This window comes from Vicugna pacos, chromosome X (assembly GCF_048564905.1).
Source record: "Vicugna pacos chromosome X, VicPac4, whole genome shotgun sequence".
NCBI lineage: Eukaryota > Metazoa > Chordata > Mammalia > Artiodactyla > Camelidae > Vicugna > Vicugna pacos.
In genome coordinates this window covers 58,659,863-58,682,442 of record NC_133023.1, presented here as the reverse complement: position 1 = coordinate 58,682,442, position 22,580 = coordinate 58,659,863, and the positions used below count along the sequence as shown (strand labels likewise).

At 45.0% G+C, this 22,580-nt stretch overlaps 1 protein-coding gene across 1 annotated transcript; it reads right to left on the bottom strand.

The window, feature by feature from the left end:
* Positions 1–6,750: 6,750 nt before the first annotated feature.
* FGF16 (fibroblast growth factor 16) lies at positions 6,751–15,077 on the bottom strand. The gene is made up of 3 exons (XM_072956594.1): positions 14,573–15,077; positions 8,494–8,597; positions 6,751–7,139 (listed from the first exon to the last, which is right to left on the bottom strand). The coding sequence occupies exons 1-3, from the start codon at positions 14,844–14,846 to the stop codon at positions 6,894–6,896; spliced, it is 624 nt and encodes a 207-aa protein (XP_072812695.1). The 5' UTR covers positions 14,847–15,077; the 3' UTR covers positions 6,751–6,893.
* Between the last annotated feature and the right edge of the window lie 7,503 nt (positions 15,078–22,580).

The window sequence follows — 22,580 nt, the reverse complement described above, 5'->3', positions numbered from 1 at the left end:
GAGTATGTTACGTCCTTTCTTTTCTAATTACAGATCTAGGAGAGGCCAGATTTTCTCCCTATACTTCAGCCAAAAGAACATATAGCAACAGATTGAATGCAGAAGCAGATATAAAAATTCAGCTGTCTTCTATTAAAGCAGACATCAAAGAGTTTAGAAAAATGTAAAATAGTACCACTCACTAAATTTTTGAGAATAGATTTCTTTTTTGATAAGAATGTAATTTATGTTAATGGGTTTGTTGTTATTTTAAATGAGTTATTAGACAATTAAACTCCTGAATTTTAATTTCTAGTATCTTAAATACCAATAGCTATAACCCACATAAACAAAAGCTCTTTGAGGTCCTCAATATTTGTAAGTGTGTAAGGGTTCCTCAGATCAAACAGTTTGAGAAACATTGATATAAATAACCAAGCCTTTCAGTTGGAAATTCTAATTTAGGAAGCCCCAGTAGAACCAGGAAGTCTGTAGTTTTAAACAATTACACTAGGTGCTTACCAGAGAAGTTTGGTTAACACTAAGCCAATATAAAGGTGTTAGATGTTAGGGATTTTTATGATGAGCTATGGTGAATGCCAGATAGAATCAAAACTAAATGAATAAAAGGATTGTCAAGCAGAAAAAGGCTGGTCCATTTGAGGTTGATGAGACTATATTTGTAGTGGAACCATTTGACAACCCAGTTTTCATAGCTTTACCTAGCAATGTTGGCAATCTAGGAGCAGAAGTAGACAAAGTAAGCACTTTAAACTAGAGTTGGATGGGGCTTTGGTTGGGGCTCTTTAAGTTATTCTGTCCTAGATATATACATGACATCCAGATGTACATTGAGGAGGCTGTAATCTGGGTTTGTATTGAAGGAGAGTTTTGGAATCTATTGGGTATGGGTATAATAGCTTAAGGGGGAAGCCTGAAGAAACCTATATGGTAGTTTTAAGTGAGGTCATGATGGTATGGTGGATTTTGGAAACGGAGCATTTACAACTGGTGGGACACAGGGAAATTGAAAACAGAAAGGGCAAGCATGCATCTGCCACCAGGGAGTCCAGTGTATGGCACATTAAAGAGGACTGGGATGGGGATCAGAGCACATGACTGTAAGGAAGAGAAATGAAGATGGAGGGTTCTGGATACATGGGACCCAGGTGATACTGTCTATTCATGGTGTGGTTATGGGAGCCTGCAGAAGGGAGGCTTCTGGGACCCTAGGATGCATTGCTAAAATATAAGTAAAACAGAAGTTGGGTGATGGTTGAGAGAGTCTGTTGGTTTGCTTCATAGCAGGTATGTTAGACAATGGAGTTTCCAAGTGGGTGATCTCATTATGTGTTCTTAGTAAGAGGCCAGTATTTGTATGGCATGGCTGTCCCATGTACCACCTTACTTTTTGGTACCTGTCCTTTGTAAAAACCCCAGCAGAGTCATACTTATAGGAGACAGGATGGAGTGATGCATATATTCATTCAGATATATGTCTTCAAATAATAATAAATAATAAATAATTAACTAATGGTAATAGCCATAGCTAACATTTACAGTGCTTATTATGCACCAGGTACTGTGTCAGCATTTTACACTTTCTATATATTATCTTATCTAATCTTCACAGCAACCACCCTTGAGGTAGGTACTGTGATTGCTTTCATCTTACAAGTGAAGTCACTGTGGCTAACTACAGTTTGGCCATACTATGTTCTTGTAGTTGTTTGATCATGCCTAACTCCTTCCTGCCTCTGGATTTGGACATATTCTTATTCTCACTGCTGGGAAAGCTATTCCTGGCCTCAACTAAGCTAATTCCTACCCACCCTTCAGGGCTTACCCTAAGCATCATTTTCTCAGGAAGCCTTCCTTTAATCCCTTTAATAGGTTATGTCTCCCTGGATATACACTCTTTACAGCACTTATCACAATTTGTAGGTTTACTTGTTTATATCTGTCTTCCTGACTAGACCATGTCAGGAGGAGAGGAACTACATCTGTCTTTACTCTTATGTTTACAAAGACATAAAAGTCCTCAATAAGTGTTTATTGAACTAATGAATGAATTAATGACTTTGTTCAGGGTCAAAGAGGAAGTAAAGGAATCTTGATATAAAACAAGGTTGGTCTGATCAGGACCTGAAGGATGTGTTATCTGCGTGTGTTTTACTCCATTACCAATGATAGGGAACAGGGCTGATCTCATACTCTATCTGGAAACTGGAAAGAGATGTGGAGGGGAAACAGCCTACACTGAGATGGAAGAGTGAAGAGAGACTATTGAGGGTCAATGAGACAGTTGGGTATCTCTGCAATTGCCACCAGATCCCTGGTATAGAGGCCTGTTAGAGAGGGCTTCCATTGTCTATTTTGAGAACACAGGGAGTTCTAGGAATGACAAACTCATTTATGTTCTGATCCTCCTGCTGAACAAAAGGATTAGTTAGATGACTGACAGTGAATGTGTCTTGCCAAAAGAACGTGTCTTTCCTCACTGGTCCCTTACTCCCTAAACTCCCACATTCCTCCTCAACAGCTCCCTGTTCATGAAGTACTGGGGAAAGGCAGTGTAACTCCAACTACTCCAGGGAGAAGGAAAGTAGTTCCCAAAGATCAGCCTTTTCAGGGGAAGGAAGGCTAGGTCTAAACTCTAGGCAACTTGGATGGAGCCCATTTGACCTGTGGTCCCACTAGAGCCCTGAGCCTGATGGATTTCTGACTACATAGCCAGGGATTCAGTGTTTGAGCACTGCAGTGACTTGAAGGTAAGGTAAACTCAGGTTCTTTTATTATTTTAAGCCTTTGATTAAATTCCTTTGTGGAGGGAGTCTGCTCTGATGGCTCTGATAAGCTCCTTGTGTCTGGGCCTGGTGAGTTTAGTCTCTGATTGTTTTTTGAGCATGAGCAACATTTGGTTGTGGCAACAGGGTGAAAAGAGCACTGCATGGGGAGGGGAAGGAATCTGCTATCAGAACTGCTGTCAGGGCTGGCCCTGGGTTGAGCTTTGTTCAGAACCACTGAGCAGTGAAGACATCCCAGCTCCTCCCTCCCCTCTTTCCCACCTCCCTGTTGCCAAACTTAAAGCTATCTCTTAGATGATAGGAGTCAATGTTTTCACATGTAAAAATCTGTATCTCTGGAGGAAAAAAAAACAAAAACAAAACTGAAGGCTCTGTCAAGGTTTTCACATTGGATCACAGTGGCCACCGTTCTTACACCAGATGCTTTGGGGCTGTGGAAACTCCTAGAGTACTTGGTCCTAAAATTTTGGGGGACTCTCTGAGAACCAATGAAAGATCAAATGTACATACACATAAAAATTTCCATACTATTTTGGGAGTTCAGGCCCAAGGGGCCTTCCACGATCCTTTAAGGACCTCGTAAACCCCAAGTTTGGAACCTCTGGTATACAGTGTTTTTCTTGGCCTGGAATAGCAGTATTCTTAGGTCTTATATATTCTTTCTTGGAACATTACAGGTAGGTGCTCAGTAGAAATCTGGGGGTCCTGTGGAGTATGTAGCTGGTAAATTAATGCCACATTCTGTTGTTTTGATATAGTATTCACCCTGTCTCATCTAAATGATGCTATATCCTTGTCAAGAGGTTGTCTAGCCTCTGCTTAAACACTTCCAGTGACAGGGAACTCACTATCTTTCCCAAAACACGCTCTACTTTGTCATTGTGCCTATTTAAGTATACTCAGAACTTAATAATTCAGATGTTTCTGTTATATAATCCATTTGTTCTCTTTAGCCTGGCATTTGCATCATATACATATTTGCTAAAGGCGTCTGTCTTTGTCCATTCATTCATTTACTTATTCTTTTTTTTAAAAATTGAAGTATAACTGATTTACAATGTTGTGTTAGTTTCTATGGTTACCAGGAGGAAGGGGGGTGGGGAGGGATAAATTGGGAGTTCAGGTTTGGAGTTCAGGATTTGCAGATATTACCTACTATATATATAATAGATAAACAACAAGGTCATATTCTTTCTTTCAACCAACCATTCATTTATTCAACAAACATTTCCTAAGTGTTTGTTTTGTTCTAAGAATGCTGTAAACACTGGGAGGGGATGCAAAGATGAATAAGAAATAGTCTCTGTACATGTTTTCATCCAAAAGCAGAGGTCCAGAGCTCACTACTCTACAATTCCCTCTAGGTAGGCATGAAATCCATTACTTTAGCACTTTGGGGATATAATGTCAATCACCTGTCAACTGATCCAGTGGTACTAAGTCATCCATCTTACATTTTCATTTCCAGACTTGATCTTGTCTTTTAAAGCATGAGAAGAGCTACCCATTGACATTTTCTGGCCATGTGCCCCATTAATTATTATTCCTAAAGTTCAATACTAAGAGTGCCTCCTCCTGCATCTTAGGACCCTAAATTATTCTTCTATTCTTGTTCCTCCTACTTCCATCTAGAGGAAAAAGGTAAGGCCTGACCCTAGGATTTGGAATCTTTCCCCCCTTTTCATTACATTGGCATTTTCCTTATAAATCCTACCCTGTATTATGGTGCTTGTGGCCTTGCCAGGCCTATGTCAAGTGCCTCATAACTAGAGTAATCACAGGGAAGTGCCAGCTTCCTGACGGTTAAAATAGAGCTCATTTATCTCACAAGCCCTCGGAAGCTGTGGCTGTGTATCAGAAGTTCTAGGTAGCTGACCATAGAGAATAGAGGTAAAATTTTAATTTTAAAATAAAGGTGTGATGTGCATTAAAAATGTGATAAAAAGTGTCCCACAGCCTTCTCCCAGAGACCTCTAAGGGTGGTGTTTCTTCCCTCTAGCCCACCACGGACATTGCCATCAGCCTTCTTTCTGGCTCTCCAAATCCTCCTGTTGGTTCTTCACAGCAGGCATTACCTCTTTCAGGAAACTTTCCCTTCCCACTCTAGCCTTGTGAGATCTCTGCCTTGGTGATCCATTGGTAAGTATTCTAGTCTATGATTACATACACCATGCAACCTAATTAGCACTCCACCATACAGTCCTATTTGCTGTCTCATGGATGTACTCATATGTATGGTTTCTGTGTTGGGTACTTAAGATTTGGATGAACTTTCATAGACTTTTTGGTTTTGATTTTTAAGTGAGCTGCTGCCTAATCTATTTGTTTCACCCATACAATCAGTTGGGAAGAGTGGATAGCTACATGATGTGATTGAGGAGCGCCAGGAGGAACTATCCTAAACCCAAAACCTCCCACAAGTCCTTCATGGTACCTGAGTACTCAATGTAACTTTTATTCCTTTGGTTCCTGTTTCCTGACAGCATTTATTTTGAAAATGCAAATAACTCTATACTCCTACTTCAGTAAATATAATTAAAGAGGCCAGAGATTTTAAACCAAGATATCTGAGAGGCTGCTCTGGAGAAGAGGGAGCTCCAGGAATACCATTCCCACTTCAACTAGAGCCATTCTATTTTCTTTCTGAAAACCATTCCTTTAGGGCACTAGGTTTCAAACTTTATCATGCACAGGAGTCCTCTGGAAGGCTTGTTAACATGCAGATTGTTGGGCCCCACCGCCAGAGATTCTGATTTGGCAGGTCTAGGGTAGTGCCTGGTCATTTACATTTCTAACAAGCGCCCAGATACTCAAGAGACTATACACTCTAAAAACTGTTGCTTTAGGGAAATGTGTTATCAGCTTTCCAAACCGCTCTAGGAGGAGCACGGATGGCAAAGGTTGGGGGTGGGGTTGGAGAGGAAGTAGGAGAACACCTCTATAAGGGAAGTTGACTGATTCAAAAATTATTCTCCCTATTAATTGTTGTTTATTTTGAATCTCTCCATCTTCATATGTTAAATAAGAAATCACCAATCAGGGTTTCTGACCTCCGGGCTTTGTGCCCTAACCAAATCCCAAAGGAGAGTTTCTCTATGCCTAGTTCTAAACACAAATCAGAGATTCCATAAGGGCTGTTGGTCTAGCCCATCCTGAAGCTTTGATTCACCACTAAGTTTAAAGTCATAGACCCAGAAAGGACTTCAGATAGGGCTCTAGATAATGCTAATATTGTAGATAATGGGTCTTCCAGCCTACGCAGTGTGATGACAACATTAGGAAATTATAATGAGTAGAGAAAGAAGCTAACCCACCTTCTAATCCTACTAAATGTACAAATCAATAGAATCAGACAGTTACAATATAAAGACAATTTTATTGCCAATAAAAGCCTTTAATAACTCATTTATCCTGTTTCAGTAGGACCTTATTCTTTCTGATGAAAATCCAGTCATAGCATCTCTCATTAAAAATAAAATTATTTTGAAATAAATAAATATATAAAATAAATAGCATATACATTTCATAAATAGTTTGTCCTTATGCACAGTATCCATGCTTACATTTTAATATCATTTTCTTACAACCTACCCCATCTCCCACTTCCAATGGCCGGAAAACTGCATGTCAAGACAGATGAGAAATCTGCAAAGCCGATATGGGGATGGCTTGCAGCAGGGCTGGAGCCCCGAGGATTTTCTTAACAAGACTTTTCCAAAGCTCTGTAGGTAGCATCTATGGCAGATTCCTTGGTCTTTCATTTTACCCACTGTCAAGGTATTTGGGTAGATTGTGGGGCAAGACAGCCCTGGCCCTTGGAGAGGCCCCCATTCTTCCTTGTGCCACCTCAGGGGAAAGAACATGAGTAAAGGAAAAAGTATATACAGGATTCCCTCTAGCCCACCCCTCCCCCCACATCCCTCCCCAAAATAACCCAACCTTGATATACACTTTGAACAAGGGAACAGCTGGGTTGAGTTGAACAGTAAGTGCTTCTCTGTTATCTAAATTGATAGGAAAGAGGATTGAAAAGCTACGAGTATAGTGCTTCCAGAGACAACCATGGCCCCAGAGTATACAGATCACAGAGGTCACACTAGGGGTCTGTTACCTATAGCGGAAGAGGTCTCTGGACGTGGAGGGCAACTTAGAAGGATCTACTGGCCTGGGTAAAAAGTGAGTGAATTTCTGGTGTCGTTTAGTCCTGTATCCCTCCCGGGGTGAGCCGTCTTTATTCAGGGCCACATAATACTGTCTCTCCGAGTCCGAGTGTTTGTACAAGGTGGAGGCATAGGTGTTGTACCAGTTTTCTTCAAACTGTTCCCGGAAAACACATTCACGTGTGAGTTTCTTCTGTGAGGGTGAGAAAATAAAGCAGATCCCATTATATGACTATTTCTCCCATCCCAGCTTGCTGGTGGAGAAACTTAAATAGCAACAGCACATTGATATTACAAAATTTCAGTCCTATCTCCTGTTATTCCTGAGGCATTGTCTTTCCCAATAGTACACAATGGTCCTGTCTGTATTGCTTTCACCCTCTTTCATGAGCCACACAAAAAATGTTTTAGGTGAGATCTTTTCTGAAGGCAGGAGACTGGAGAAGATGGCCTTCCCTGGCTCCCTGAGTCTGAGAATTTCTGCTGTGGCCTCTCAATGCCCCACTGGCACCCCTGAGTTTTCTCCCTACTCAGGGCTAATGATGTTCAAATCCATTGAGATTACAGTCAACCATGTCAACTGACAGGCAAAGGCCTCGGATCTATATAAAGCTCTATGGGAGGTGAGCTGTGATCTCTCCTAATGAAGGGTCTCAGGCCTGTCAGTTGGAAAGCCCAGAAAAGATCTTGAAAAGTTCCTCCAATCTGGCTACTTCAAGCTGGCAGGTCCTGGGTCTCTTGCCTCTGTCCCTTCTCACACTTGATCCAGCCACCATACTACTTGCTGGGGTTGCCGATACCGAGTGCTGGGGACAGGCCTATCTCTTAGGTGTCAGGGAAGAATGTGCTCTGATTTCAAGGGGTGCAGGCAGCCAGAAAGTATGCGATGTGACTCAAAAGCCAAAGTCAGGAGTTGGGATCCCCTGAAAGGGTTAAGGTCAGCAAAGTCACTCACTATTCTCCAGCTCTGGGCTGGCTTCCAGAATACAGAACATGCACTGCAGCCAAACCAGTCATAGGTGGGGACTTGGGGCTGTCACTGGACCCTGGAACCCTCACTCTTCATTTGTTTGTTTCATTTGGCCTTTGGGATTCAGCTGAAGCAATCTGGCCATCAGAGACTGTAATGTTAATCTCAGAATCCTCAATCTGAAGGCCAGCTCTCGCACTGCCTTTTTTTTATGCCAGCTAGTCGGCTACTCCTTTGGGTACCCATTACAAATCAGATATGCTCCTTGGGAGGGTTAGTGGTCCAAACCCTTACCATCTACTGACAAGCCAGCATAGCTTACTATCACCAGCAGACTAGCTAGCTCTCTAATGGAAAAGGCAAAAGCAAATGTACCACAGAAAAGCTTCTGTTTTGATGGGGGTTGAGTGAGTGAAAATGTTATGTAGCAAGTTCCTGGGCAGCCAAGTAGTGACTAGAAGACACTAATCCTTTACAGTTGACAAGAGTGCTTTCACATGCTAGATAAATATTTTGCCTTACGTTGTCCAAACCCTGGTGGTAATAGCCTCTGATGAGAAGAAAACCTGAAACTTACCGACCCATATAGTTCTCCTCGCTCATTCATTCCTAAGTATAGGCCAGAGTCCACTCCTCGGATGCTGATCAGCCCCACAGCCAGGCTGATAAACTCCAGGATTCCTAGAGCAAAATAGTGAATGCCATTTCCATTACTGATATCAAGCTAAGGGGAAGCTGTCCAGGTGACACAAGCTACTAGTCATTTATCCCCAACTGGATGCCCGCCCTGTGTGCCTTTGGTGAATTACCTGATGAAACCATCTTTTGCAGCAAGAATGAAACCTCAAAGAAGGGACTGAGTCTGGGCCTCAGCTTGTCCATATGTAAAATGGGGGAAACAGCTTCTGTCTCTACTCAACATTCTTAGGCACATGATGAGGAAGAGACCATGAGAAGGCTTTGGCTACAAAAGCTCCATAGTTACAAGGTACTACTGCTATTAAGCACCACCTTTTCAAGAATATGGGAGGGCAGCTTTCAAAATGAAAGAATGTGGCCAGGGTTCTGTATATTCCCAAAGTCACTTCCCTCCTCCCTAGAACGCACAGCATTACCTTCTTGTTCTCTGGGATGAACTTGTTTTGCACCCTTTTAGCTCCCATGTCCTTAAAGCCACATGAAGCTGTCAACTGCCTGTAGCTGACTCTAACAAAGGCCACACAAGCCACTCATGGAGTTTGTTCCTCCGGCAGGAGGCAAAACTTGGCCTGGTGAGAGCTTTCTCCTCAAAAGTACTCACAGCCAGTGCAGCCCCAGGCTGACACTCCTGTCATTCTCCCCTTCCCTCTCGAGTATTTAAAATTTATCTATGGCAAAGAGTTGGCAGGTAGCATTGGACTTGATACTAATCTGAGATGTTGCAACTTTAAGGTGAAAGGGAAGACATTTGGAAATGTCCTTCTGGCTGACAAGGTTAGAGATGAGGATTTGAAAATGTTTTCACCTGCCCAGCAGCAGTACGGGGTGGGGAGGGGCATGACGGGGTGGGGGATCAACCACTAAGAGAGAAAAAGTAACCAGAACTGAAATCCTGGTGATACTGAAGACTTTACAATTTTGTTCTAAGATCACACATCTATTATATAGATACAGATGTAATGGCCAATAAGATTCCTCTTTGATATTCCCTAACCATGTTTTTCAACAGACAGACCAAAATTTGATATGACTGATTCATGGAGGCATCCAAAGGTATGAAGTGAGCTCATAACTGGCTGTCTTTCTTATCCAAATATGTAATTCCTAAGGATAATAATATTCTATGTAATCTACATAGGGAGTGGGACTGGTTCCTTAAAAATTACTTTAAAAAATTAAGTGGTTAATTTTGAAATCAGGTTCGAAATTCCAGTGGGAAGTCTACTGAAGAGCCCCAGTGGCTCGGGCTGGTGGGTGAGTGTTCAGGTGCAGAAGATTTTAGGGCATATTTGGACCTATTCGAAGAATGTAACATTCTTCTGCTGCCATCATACAGAACACTCGGAGTGTGGCCTTTGGCCTCTAGCATTGAAATCCTCCAAGTTTTATTCTCAGTCTGGTTGTTACTCACTCTTACAGTTCTTATAGTGCAAAGAAAGGAGTTCTGGGAAAGGAGACTGACACAAGATGGTAGGAGAGGAAGGGAAAATACCTTGTATAGGGGTTAAGCCCATACTGACTTAATGGACCAAAACCTTTAGTTACACTGTACAAGGTTTTGATTTTGGTTCTGCCCTGTTTAACATTTTAATAAATGACTTGTAAGAGGACATGAAGGGACTGTTTACCCTAGTTCTAGAAGACATACAGCTGAGAGGGTGACACAATCAGAATCCAAAGAGATTTCAAGAGAGTGGAAATATGGGCTGACTCCAACAAAATAAGCTTTAATTAGAATAAGTGTAAAATCCTGCATTTTGGTCCCCAGACCAATTACCCAAGATATTTTGTGTTTGGGGTTTTTTTGGGAACCAGATAAGCCTCAAGTGCAGACAGCTGAGTTAGTCATACTTCTTGTTTCATGGCCTATTATCATAATTGGTCTGTGTAAGGGCTATTTATCTATTTCTTTTTATTTCCATCCTCTGCTCCCATCCTCCTCCCCACTTCAGGCAACCGTGTATCTTTTCTTGAAAACAGGTACTATTCTTTGGTGTTTCCATGCATTTTTATTCAATCCAAGTCTGCCCATCTTTGGAATGGGGAGACGTGGCTTAGGAAAACATACACAACAATGGCTTAAGGGATTTGATTGAACAAGGTAAGCTCAGTATAGCTGGTTCATGAGATTATTAAAAAGCCCATGTAAATCTAGTCATGTAAAAATTTAAAATTATTCAAAAGCTAATGCAAAAAAAAAAGAAAAAAGAAAAGCTAATGTGATCTAAGGCTGTGTTGATAAGAGATCTAGCGACTGGCCTTAGGGAGGGGATGCCACATTCTGCTTTGCCTCTGTTAGACCACAGTGACAGTACAGCTTTTCATTCTACTGTGTTTAAGGAGGGCTATGGAAAAACAGGAGGGTGTTCAAAGGAGAGTGGCCAGTATGGCCAGGAAATGAGAAACCAGGTCATGATTCTGTTCTGGGTGCTAAACTTTGAGGGATACCAACCCACTGGAGCCTTCTGTTCTTTGCTTTGCTTAGGCAGATTCCTTCAGAGCTTTGAGTCTTAGTTCCCTCATTCTCTAAGTATCTTATGTCTCTGACCACTCTGAGCTCATTAAGTAGCAGAGGCAGCTTGTGATCTCACCAGCCAAAACCTGGTGTGAGAACAAATCATGAAACCCAAGAGGTGTGGCCATTTGAGTCACCACAGTTTTTCTCCAACTCTCTGTTAACCCTGATGCCAAAGGACAGATCATACAGGAAGTCACTTGGGTTGTGTCCAGTAACAGGGGGTCTCCAACAGCTGGAATCATCCCTGCCCAGCTGTCTTGGGGCATCATTTCCCTTTGCCAACTTTCCTATTAGCTGGATTCAAACTGTGGGAATCCAGTGGCACAAGATGATGGAACAGATATTCCTAAACCTTCTCCTGAATTTCAGCCAGCATGAAGGGAGAGAGAAAACAAGCCATTTTCCCATTTTCCCAACTACAGCTGGAGAGCGGTGTTAATAGCAAAATGTTGAAGCAAAGTATTAAGTAGACAATGTTTGTCCTCAGTACTTTCACCCCCTGTAAAGCCCAGGACCTCTCTCTGCTCTGCATCACCTTGACCTGTCCACCTCAGGCTCTGGCCTTTGCTTGACAATTTCCAGATTCCTTTCTGCTGACACCTTTTCCTCTAGGGCTTTGGTCAAAATGGACCTGTTCTGGGCTCCTGCTGCTTTAGAACCTAGCTAGATGACTGGCTACTATGTCATTTAATCTGGTTGCAGAACTCCCCTGAGCTCCCTCAGCCATCCTTTCAGACCCTTAGGGCCAAGACAGTGCTGCTTTGGCTCCTTGCCAAATAAAAACCAGATCGTTCAAAAAACCAAAGCAGCTGCACGAGCCTGCTCTATCCCACCTGGCGGGAGGCCTCTCCTCCAGTCTGGCTCCCAAGTTCTGCTCTGCCATCCCTCAGGTGCCCCTCAGGAATGTCAGTATCCCTGTATCGCATGTAAACGCCACCAGCCAGGTGGAGATTGGAAATACTCCTGGCTACCAATTGCAGAATGGGGGGGGTTGGGGAGGGGGAGCACAGGCTGTGCCAACAGGTTATTATTTGGAGTCGGGGCTGCTCTTGGGCTCAGCCTGACTCGTTCTGAACACATGGATTCCAGGGTAATCCTTGGGGGCCCTGCTCTCCAATTACAACAAATAGCTATTTACTTTACATGGCCTTTGGAGACTACCTCCTCCCCCCAAGCAGAAATCTATAATATTTTATATCTTAAGTCTGGCCTACTTTACCCTGCTGGAATGTTGACTGCTAAAGCACTTATGGAATGTTAAAGTTTCGATTTATTGAATACCCTGGCTGATTAACTCAAATGTGGAGGGAGGAGAGAGTTAGCAAACTCCAACGCCACCTCTTTCTTTGCCAAAAGCTAAACTGAGAAAGAGTAAATGTGTGCTTGAAAGTTCGCAGGGGACGTTACAAAGAGACGGCTTTGACCAGTTATCATTTCCTTTACAGGAAATACACGGAACTGCCAGGAAGCCAGGAAGGAGGAAGGGGAAAAGGTGGTGCATAGGTGGTCTCAGGCTGTGTGTGTGTGTGTGTGTGTGTGTGTGTGTGTGTGTGTGTGTGTGTGTGTGTGTGTGTGTGTGTGTGTGTGTGTGTGTGTGTTTAAGGCAAAACCCAAAATGAAGCAGTCAGTTAAGCAGCAGTGAAAACATCCTTTCCTCCTGCCAGTTTTATTTCCTTTGGTTTCTCCTTAAACAACACTCTTAGCAGACCTGAGAGATGAAAAGAAATGAAGATGTGTCCTTAGGGAGGTAATTAAAGACCACTTATCCCAAGAGCCTATTACTGATTTATGTTGACCTGGTAGGTTATTAGGCTCAGCTTAGGTTCAGAGTCAGACAAATACTTGTAGCTGCTGGGAGCCAAGCTTATCGTTTCTCTGCCTCTGCTGCCTCCACCCCATTTCTCCATCATTTCATGATTTTTCTTCTCTATGTCAGGAATGAACTACCCCAATATCTTTAGGCCATTTCTGGGAGCTTTGGGGGACTCTAAGGCCAGGATGGGAGTCCCACTCCTTCTGAAGAGGAACAAAAGGGGCCTGCAGTCACAAGTGGTGGAAGGGAAAGGAGCCATGTTAACCCTCCCTCTCCCCTCACCCCACCCCACCTTATCACCCTTTTGAGGGCCTGCTGCAAGTTTATACAGACACCTACACCCTTCCATTCCCCCCACCCTCCACACAACCTACTGTACTCCAGCTCTCCAAGTGCATTTTTCCAAGATGACATAGACCTCATTAGGGTTCCTGCTTGCTCCCAGCAAGGAAGACCAGCCCTGGCCCTAAGTTGTTTGCTAGATTTAGCCTTGCTCAGGAACAGCCCTCTGCCCCTACTACCCTGAATTTTTATGGTGCACTGGGATGCAGCTCTAGTGAGGTAAGGGGAATAGGATGATGGGGGAGGTTTGGGGGGAATAGGGCAGGATGGGAAAAAGAAGGGAAGGGTATCATGCCTGAGACTAGGCAAAGCCTCATACTGGCTTAGGGATAGGTGTCTTTGGCCCATAGGGTCTTGGGAGGAAGTAGAGGGCACTGAGGGATGGAGGGATCCAAGGAAGGGTAGCTGTCACAGCCCCTGAGTAATAGTTTCATAGAGAACGAGAAATTGAAAATAAAAATGGCTAAATTATTGAGGAATGAACATATTTGCTTAGAAACCCAATCATCTCAAGGTTTATATTAATTGTGGATTCGTATGTGAGATAGGCAGCTGTGCTCTTTGAACAATCTGCAGAGTGAACATCCAGAGAAAATACTGGATGGAGGCTGGAAGTTTTCTGTCCTGGACTCAGGAGACACCTGTTTGGGGGTTGGGAGTGGGCCCAGGACCGCTTCCTCACAGAGCCAAGGAGTCCAGAGGTAGCTCCGGGCCCCCATGCCTGGCAGAGCAACCCAGAGGCAGACAGGTGCCACGGCTGCCACGGACCCACCGGTGAAAAGCGACTCGGGCGCCGGCCGCCCGCACACCGTGTCCACAGCCCACGAAGGTTCCAGCTCCAGGTAGTCTGCCGCGACAACCCCACTGCCGTCGAGGCTCAGCCTCGCGCTGCAGCCACTGCCCTCCACCTCCTGGGCAGTTGCTCCTATCCCTCTCCCAGCTTCACTTTATTTCATCAGAAGCGCAGTGCCTCCAGGTCCCAGAACAATCCCCCCGCTCCCGTGGAAGGGCGGGTGGAGTGGGGAAAGGAGAGGCCGCACCTCAAGGCGCACCCGCCTCCTCCCGAGAGCGTTTGAGGGTGCCAGGCGCCCCGACGCCGCCGCGCGGCTCAAGTCCGCACCGCGGTGTCCTGCCCGCCCGGCGTCCCCAAGGGCCTCCAACCTCGACGGGCCCAGACGGCACTGAGCTGGGGGGCGGTCCGCGGGGCCCCAACCAGAGCCTCGAGCCGTCGGCTCCCCTGCGCGCCGTCCGCTAGCCTCCCGTCCCTCCCCTCCTCGTCCTCACCGAAGCGGCTGTGGTCGTGGCGGGTACCGTGCACCGTGCCATTGGGGAAGATCTCCAAGTGGAAGCCAGTGCGGCAGTAGAGCTGGCGGCGTCGCAGGATCCCCTTCAGGTGGGCGAAGTCTGTGGGCGAGCCGCGCTGCAGCTTCCCCTCGATCTGGCCCAGGCGCTCGTTCAGGAATCCCGGGGAATCGGCTAAAGGCACGTTCCCCAGAGACGGGGAGAAGCCGTGCAGATCCCAGTCCAAGGAGGCGAAGACCCCCCCCACCTCCGCCATGGCAGGGCGCGCGGGGCCGAGCCGGGGCCGCGGGGCGCGAACTGCCTCTCCCCGCCGCGGGCGCGGGCGACACGGCGGCGCTCGCTCACTTGCTCGCTCGCTCTCTCCGCGCTCTGCCGAGCTGCAGTCGACGTCTATTCGCGTCCAAGGAACTTCTCAGCGGCGGGGAGCGTGGGGCAGCGCGCTCCTGACCTTGCTCTCAGTCAAAGTGCCGCTTCCCCTCCGCATCCATCTCCCTAGGCCTCTCATAGCTGGCTTCGTCGAGCTATCAGATGCAAACGGCACTTTATATACATACCCACTCCCCTTACATTGACATATTGGATATTTAAATACAAGCCACACCTCAATGGCATCCCCTCGGAGATTGGTGTGTGGGTTCTTTTTTTTTTCCTTCTCGTATCCATTTGGCTCTTTTTGGGAGAGGGGGGTGGAGGGGGAGAGAGCAAGCGAGCTTCACTCCCTCTTTTATTATGAAAAAATGGCAGGAAAAAGCTACACATTGCAGTGAGGCATAACTGCTTTTGGCAGGTTTTTCTGAAACTGCTGATGAAATAACGGAGCCCAGTGCGTGGAGGCTTTTGGCGTCCACTGCCACTCAGGCGTGTTGCGTGGAGGTCTGTCTGTTGCGCGGGGGCAGTACCCACCTCCCACGCGGCCTCCGGCTGCTTGCCTTTGGAAAGTGGCCTGAGACCCGGGGTGTGGGGGGGTGGTTCACGCGTTCGTGAGCCCCTCTTGTTCCCCGGCTAGTCGGAGGCTGCAGACGGGGCGCCTGGCCTGGGACAGGGGCTCCCTGGTTTCTTTGTTCTGTTGCATGCTCCCCCCTCGTCCCACTCCCCACCTGTAGGTCGGCAGGGGGCTGAGGAACTGAAAAATCCGGAAACGCACGCAGTTGCAAAATGTGGGATTGGGGGTGTTGTCGGTTCCTGCAGGCACCCAGGCGGGGGCCTTAAGGGGTCTGGGAGGAGCGGGAAGCCCCACGGAGGAAAGAAGGCTTTTTTTTTTTTTAAAGGGACGTTACAGCTTAGTAAAAGGAGGGGGGAGTAAGAAATAGAAAGCGATCTTTTTGAAAAATGATCTCCACGGGCTTTCTGGGCGCGCTTTTACAAGGCTCTCGAGATCAAGCTTGATGAGAGGCACTGGCAGTCTGGTGGGGGCTTTCCCCCACCTCTTTTCTTGTTGGAAACAGGTGTTTCCTCGCTCTGTCCTGTGCCCTCCTCGGAGATATTCTATCAGGAAGAGCGGCAGTTGGGGAGGGAGCTGTAAGCAGCCAGGGCAACGGGCAACATTGGGAAGACCTGGGGAGCAGGTGCCCGGCCCGCCCCGCGCCCCCGCGCCCTTGCCCGGCACCTGAACCGAGGGCCCCTTCTCGGGGCCTCGCGCTCAGCGTCCTGCTCGCCTATTAAACTGCGTTTTCGTTTGCAGTTTGCACCCGTGTCGGGCTCTGGCTGCCTTCCCCGGCTAGGCCGGGAGAAGCGGAACGGAGCGAGCACCTCCCCCAACCCCCAACTCCTTTGCAGCGCCTCCTGCTGGAGAACCCGTGTCTCGCGGCGAGTTCGAACTCCCGGGTCTCCAGGGAGAGGAGAAAACCTATTCAGCTCAATTCAGTGCAATTTGAGGTCCTGCTCCTGGGCTCCCACGTGCACCCAATGCTCACTCTCTGGAACCGTTGCAATTCTCCGTCGTGGCTTGGTTCTGGTGTGCCTCCCTAGCTCAGACAGAACCTCCAGAGCCAAGCACAAGGTCTGGCACGTGGTAGGTGCTCAGAAATCGTGTTCAGATGTGCACCCAGTAGTAGGGAACACAGATGCAAACAATCTTCCGACTGCAGAGGACACAGAAATGCAAAAGATGGCGTCCGTACTGGAGTATTTACGGATGAAATGGCAGGCTATCTGAGATTTGCTTTATAATAACCCAGAGTGAGAAAGCAGAAAGAATGGAAGTATAGATGCGCTAGTATTGTTCATGTTGCTAATTATTGAAGCTGAGTGGTGAGTACATGGGTGTTCATTATATATTCCCTCTGCTCTCTATATCAACATACAAATGTGAAATTTCCATAATAAAAGCTTTAAAAAATGAGACTGACATAAAACAACAAAGAAATCATTCCTTCCTTCATTCTTCCCTTCAAAGAGTTTGTGGATTTAGTGAGAAGGTGGGGGAAGTGGGGCAGAACTTAAGTATATAAATGACTATAATACAAGAATACAAGGCAGTTTAAGGTGCACAGTGCTGTGTGGGTTCAAAAAGCAGAGAAAAGATTGATCTAGGGGTTTAAGGTGGGATTCTGGACCAGGTTGGCCTTTGTAATGGACAGTCCTTGAAGGGAAGGTGAGGAAGATTTTGCAAATTCAGGTGGGCCACTTCCAGGAAGGGGAAAATAGTCACAAAGCAAGTGAAACAATTTTAATTGGTAAAGACTAATTCTTCGGCATTTTAGTGACTGGCAAATGAAATAATGTAGATGACACTGCTTAGAATTATGTGATGTAAAGGAGTTATATGTCTGTTTCTATGATTATATAAAGCACACATGGATAATGATGAAACTACTGGTGACCATTATGATAATGTGACTATTTCTTCAACAGTCACTTCAGGGAATTTCTACATTCTTTGTCCCCCAGCATTCCCAAAGTCACCAACCACAGTTACAGATCTGGAGTTCTATCTATTGGAAGGTCAGACATACAAGCATTCCATTGCCCTTCCTGGATTCTTTTGAGCTCAAGCTGACTGATGATTGTTTTAAGAAGTGTTTCCACAAAGTGTCCCAATTGATGGAACACTTTCATGAAAGTTTTTTAATTTTCACAACCTTATGGAGTAGGAGGTGCCATTATCCTTGTTTTAGAGGTGAAGTTAAGTGACTGGCACAGAATCATACAGCTGATAAGGAGCAGAGTCATAATGTAATCTCAGATCACTGGGGGAAAATTACTCTCAATTTATGGGCCTTGGGATTATGCAAAGATTGATATGTTGAGGGCAGTGAGACTTCAGAATATTTTGATTTATAGCAAATCCTCAGCGGGACACAACCTCAGGCTAGCATTGTGCTGGATATTTGGGATGAGAGGGAAGTATACATAAAAAATGAAGCAACCCTTACTGGATTAAGGATGTCACCTGTAAAGTGAAGATAACTCTACCCCTTCACAGTGGTATAGAGAGTATGACGTGAAATCACTGATGGAAAGTGCCCAGCATTCTCTCTGGCACATGGAAGACCCTCAACACGTCTGAGATTCTGTCCTCCTTTCCCCATACCTCACAGGGTTAATGTGAACAATTAAGCAACCTATGAGAAAAGGACATGGAAAAACAAAACTCCTTAAGAAAAAGGGCAGTTCTCAGATACAAACTACTATATACAAAAGAGATAAACAACAAGGTCCTACTGTATAGCACAGGGAACTATATTCAATAGATTGTAAAAATGAAATATAATATTAATGAGATATAATGAAATATAATATTAAAAAGAATATCTATATCTGAATCACTATGCTGTACACTAGAAATTAACACAACATTGTAAATCGACTATACTTCAGTTAAAAAAAAAAAGCAGTTCTGACTCAGGCTATAAGCAACCAGAGGCTAGGGGAGAGCTGCTGGGATCTGTTTCTTGAAGAAGGAGGTAGATATTCAATATTATTGCTGATATTGCTGGTGCTCACACCCCTTCCAGCACATACCCCTGGGAGGGGAAAGGATGTCTGGAATTGTTACTCTGCCCAGTTCTTCATTTTTTTCCAACAGCTTATAAATGTTTTTGCCTTCCTAATATATTTTCCCTGATAAGGGGCAGGGGGAGCTGCACTGCTTGGCAAATCCTTCAGGGAGTGCAGTTAACGCCATTATTTTTCTTCACACTTACTTTGGGTTAAGCACTGCCCCGGGTGCTTCACATGCATTATCTCCCTAAGCCTTATCACAACTCTAAGGAATAGTTTTATTCCTATTTTACAGATGAGTAAGCTGAGGCCCAAAGATATTCAATAACTAGTAGGACTCAAACCTTCGATCTTAATTTAGGACCTAACTGTGACACTATGCTGCCTCAATCTATTTACTTCAAAAAGAACTTGTCTTGCTCCTTTGTCTTTTTTGCCCCTGCCTCTTCTCTCCTGCTTTCCTTGTGGGCAGCATTCAGACTGCTAGGGTTCAAACCTCAGCTTGAAGCCACTCTGGGCATTGGAGCTTCAGTTTCCTCTTCTGTGCGATGCAGATGGTGACATTCATCACCTTATAGAGGTTCTGTGAGGTTTAAATGAAATAATACACAGAATGTACCAATGACTGTGCCTGGCACATACTAAGTAGTCATTGTTCCTAAAATGATTTACATCTTGTCTGGCCCCAGTCATATTTCCTCCCCATTTTCCTCAAACTACGTTCATTTTTCCCTAAGGGAGAGATGAAGTGGATGAGAACACTGGTCGAGTCACGCCAAAGCCATCAATTCCAATCTTATTACTCTTTCTGTGTGATATTGGGCCAGTCTTGTTCTCTCTGGTTTTTAGAAGGCCTGTCTTAGAACCCAAGCTGTCACCTCTGTGTGGGAAAGCAGGTAGTGAAGGAGTGGAGGTCTGAGAAAAACAGGAAATTACTCATTTGGAGAATTCCATTTATTGAGCATCTTGAGATAATACCAGGCATTATCTAATTGCCTTACCTTGAAACCACATCACACCCCCATACAGTAGAAGTTATTATTATTCTGATTTTTAACAGATGGCAAAACTGAGGGCTAGAGAGATTAAGTAACTCACTCAAGGTCATTCAGCTTGTATGTGGTGGGGCTGAAATTCAGATCTGGAGAGGAGCTCCAGAGACCAGACTACTGGTCACTACACTACTCTCAAAAGTGTTGGGGCCTGGTTCACAAGAGAAATTATTATATCATGATACAATCCTCTTCTGGACAAGAACAACCCGGGTTAAAAGAGTAGTCTTTTTTCCCCTTTTAAGAAATCTGCAAAAAGTCAGACTACCTTCTATTCTCCCCACCCCCAACTCTAGGGCCCAGAGAGGAAAGGAAATCTCTTAGGCTGGAATGAGCCCCCATCTTACCTGTCTGGTCAGTCTCCTGCAGTGACACTGAGCCACAAGTCTCCTTTGTCTCTGCTGTCATTCTCCTCTGGGCCTACCTGTAATGGGGGTGGGTAATGGACCATTTATTCTGGCTGTAACTTGCTATTAGTCGGCAGGTGATGACATCTTTGTGAAATGATCTGTTAGTTCTCTGAGAGGAATGGGACACTGTGGAATGTGGCTCTAACCCTGGCAATCTGGGTCATTTCTCAACCTGCTGTGTGTGATTGTGAATGTGGGTACAATGGTGGCTGTGTGTCTGGTACTGGATGTTGGGGGAGACGTATGTGCAGAGACTATAGTTGTATTGGTTTTCCCGGTACAAATACAATGCTTATGTGTGTATTTGTGATGGGGTGCAAAAGAATTTGCATGTGTCTGTGTAACAGCGAGAGTTGTGGGTTTAAGGTGTGAATAAGTAGATGTAAGTATGTGAACCTACAGGCAGCCACTGCTAATTTGCACGAAGAAGATACATTATGGATGTGAAGCTGAGTTCATTTGACTCTAAAGTCACTTCCTTTTTTTTTAAAACCTGAAATGATTATTTTGGTCCCACAACCTGAGGGCACATTCACCTCAGGAGGTAGGATAGCCAGTTGGGGGGACCCTCTGAGGGCCCAGTTTCCTGGGAAACTTGTTGAGATGGCCTTATAGTATCTCTTTCTTACTTAAATGAAGGAATAAAGCAGGATCTTAAGATCAGCTCTTTGCTTCCTGATTATATGGCCTTTGATTAGCAGGACCTCCTTCTTGCTTTGCCTCTTTTTCCCTAAAGCTATGGACTTCATCTTGTTTCTAGGGGATCTGAATCTCCTCAGTTATACTCTTTATTTCTGGGACATGTAGCATTATTCACTGCATTTTAAGATTTAGAGAGGGACTAAAAATTCTAGCCTACTCTCAGAGCTGCTTAGGTTATATAACCCTTGGCAACTTAAAAAAAAAATGTTGACAGGTACAGGGGGTGGAACAGAGTTAGCAAAGAAGTGTAGTTCACAGTCAGTAGTCACCTGAGCAGGTCACTAGGAAGAAATGTACTTTCTGAGAGGGTGGATTGTGGTCCTAGTTCTCACTCAACTCACTGTCTGGGGCTTTGGCCAACTTATTTCTCATATGTAGGCCTCAGTTTTCCTAACTGTGAAAAGAAGGGGCTAGACTATATGTCTTCTCAAACTTTTATTTCTTCATTGAAGCAACCCTAATGACAAAGGAGAGGGAAAATGAAATCCCCAGCATGGGTAGAGGGGAGGGGCAGATGGGATAAACCAAAGCAGCCTACTGCAAGGTCGAAGTATCTTTGAGATCTCATGTTTTATCCTAAAAATGTCTTCAAAATTGGCATTCTCCTCCCTGATATGGCCATATTTGTTTTAATATAGAAATGTTTTAAATTTTGTATACTCAAATGAAATTGACACTCTAAGAACATGCCATGTTTATTGTGTGATTTTGTGGACCCCCTTGGCACACTGCCACGGACCCCCAGGGGTATGCATACCCCGGTTTAAAAATTTGGGAATAAATGATTAAGATTTCTTTCTGCTCTAATACTCTGGTTCAATGACCTGGGAATACCTGTGGTATCTTTGGTAACTACTCCCCAGGATGCTATAGGGTTTTTTTAATGGCTACATCTGAGAGCTCCATTTTCTAACCAGTTATGCAAAAAAGAATGGAAACCTCTGATTTTCTTTCTAGAACAAGTGTCTCCACTGTGTCTTTGCTGAGTCCCAAGTACAGGTTCAGGCTTAGGCTCAGGTATCCTGGGGAAGGTCAAGAAGCATTCTTATGGGACTATTGTGGCACCTAATGTGGCTTCCAGGAAGCAACAGGGGTTAATAGTTCAGTGCGTTAAGCATTCAATTGTGTGGAGTAGATTTTAAGTGCAGCAGGAGGTTGAAGAGTAGAGCATAGATGTGCTTTCTGGAGGAGGTGTGGGAGAGCAAGGGAGGAGTTTTGAAGAATAAGCACAGTTCAGATAAATGGAGTAGAGGAAGAGGGGCAATACACTGGGAGGAGGGCACGAATAAAGGTCTGGAGGCTGAGGATCCTGGCCTGCTTAGGCCTGGGCCAGAGTCTTGCTCAGTGGCAGGAGGCACAGAAAACTGAAATGGGGTCTTTCTCCCCTGAGCATGAATTATTAGCTACTTATCAATTCACTGTCTTTTTTAAAAGGAGGTTGTGAATAGGGCTGAACCCCTCTCCTGCAGGGAGTAGGAAATCCCTGGAACAAAATAAAACAACCTTCAAAAAGGGATTTGGGGGAGAAAGTGGAGGATAAAAAGATATCTAAATGACCTCATGTACTGTCATGCAATCCAATCTGTGAATAGATGCATGTTTATTCTGTTAAGTCATTAGATTTCTGGTTTTGGGGGGCACATGCTATTTCCTCTGGCTTTCTTATTTATTGGTAAAAATTCACTTCAAGGGAGCCCAGATAGTACCCACACAGCACACATGGTTTAGGGCAGCCTAGAGCACAGGGCAGCTCCCAGCCCCTGTCTGTATCACCTCAGAGCAGAGCATGAGGCCTGGAGTGAAGGAACGCATCTAGGACCTGCTGGCGGCTGGAGGTGGTGGTGCCAGAACTGCCTCAGAGCCTAAGGAGAGACGCCCAAGGGG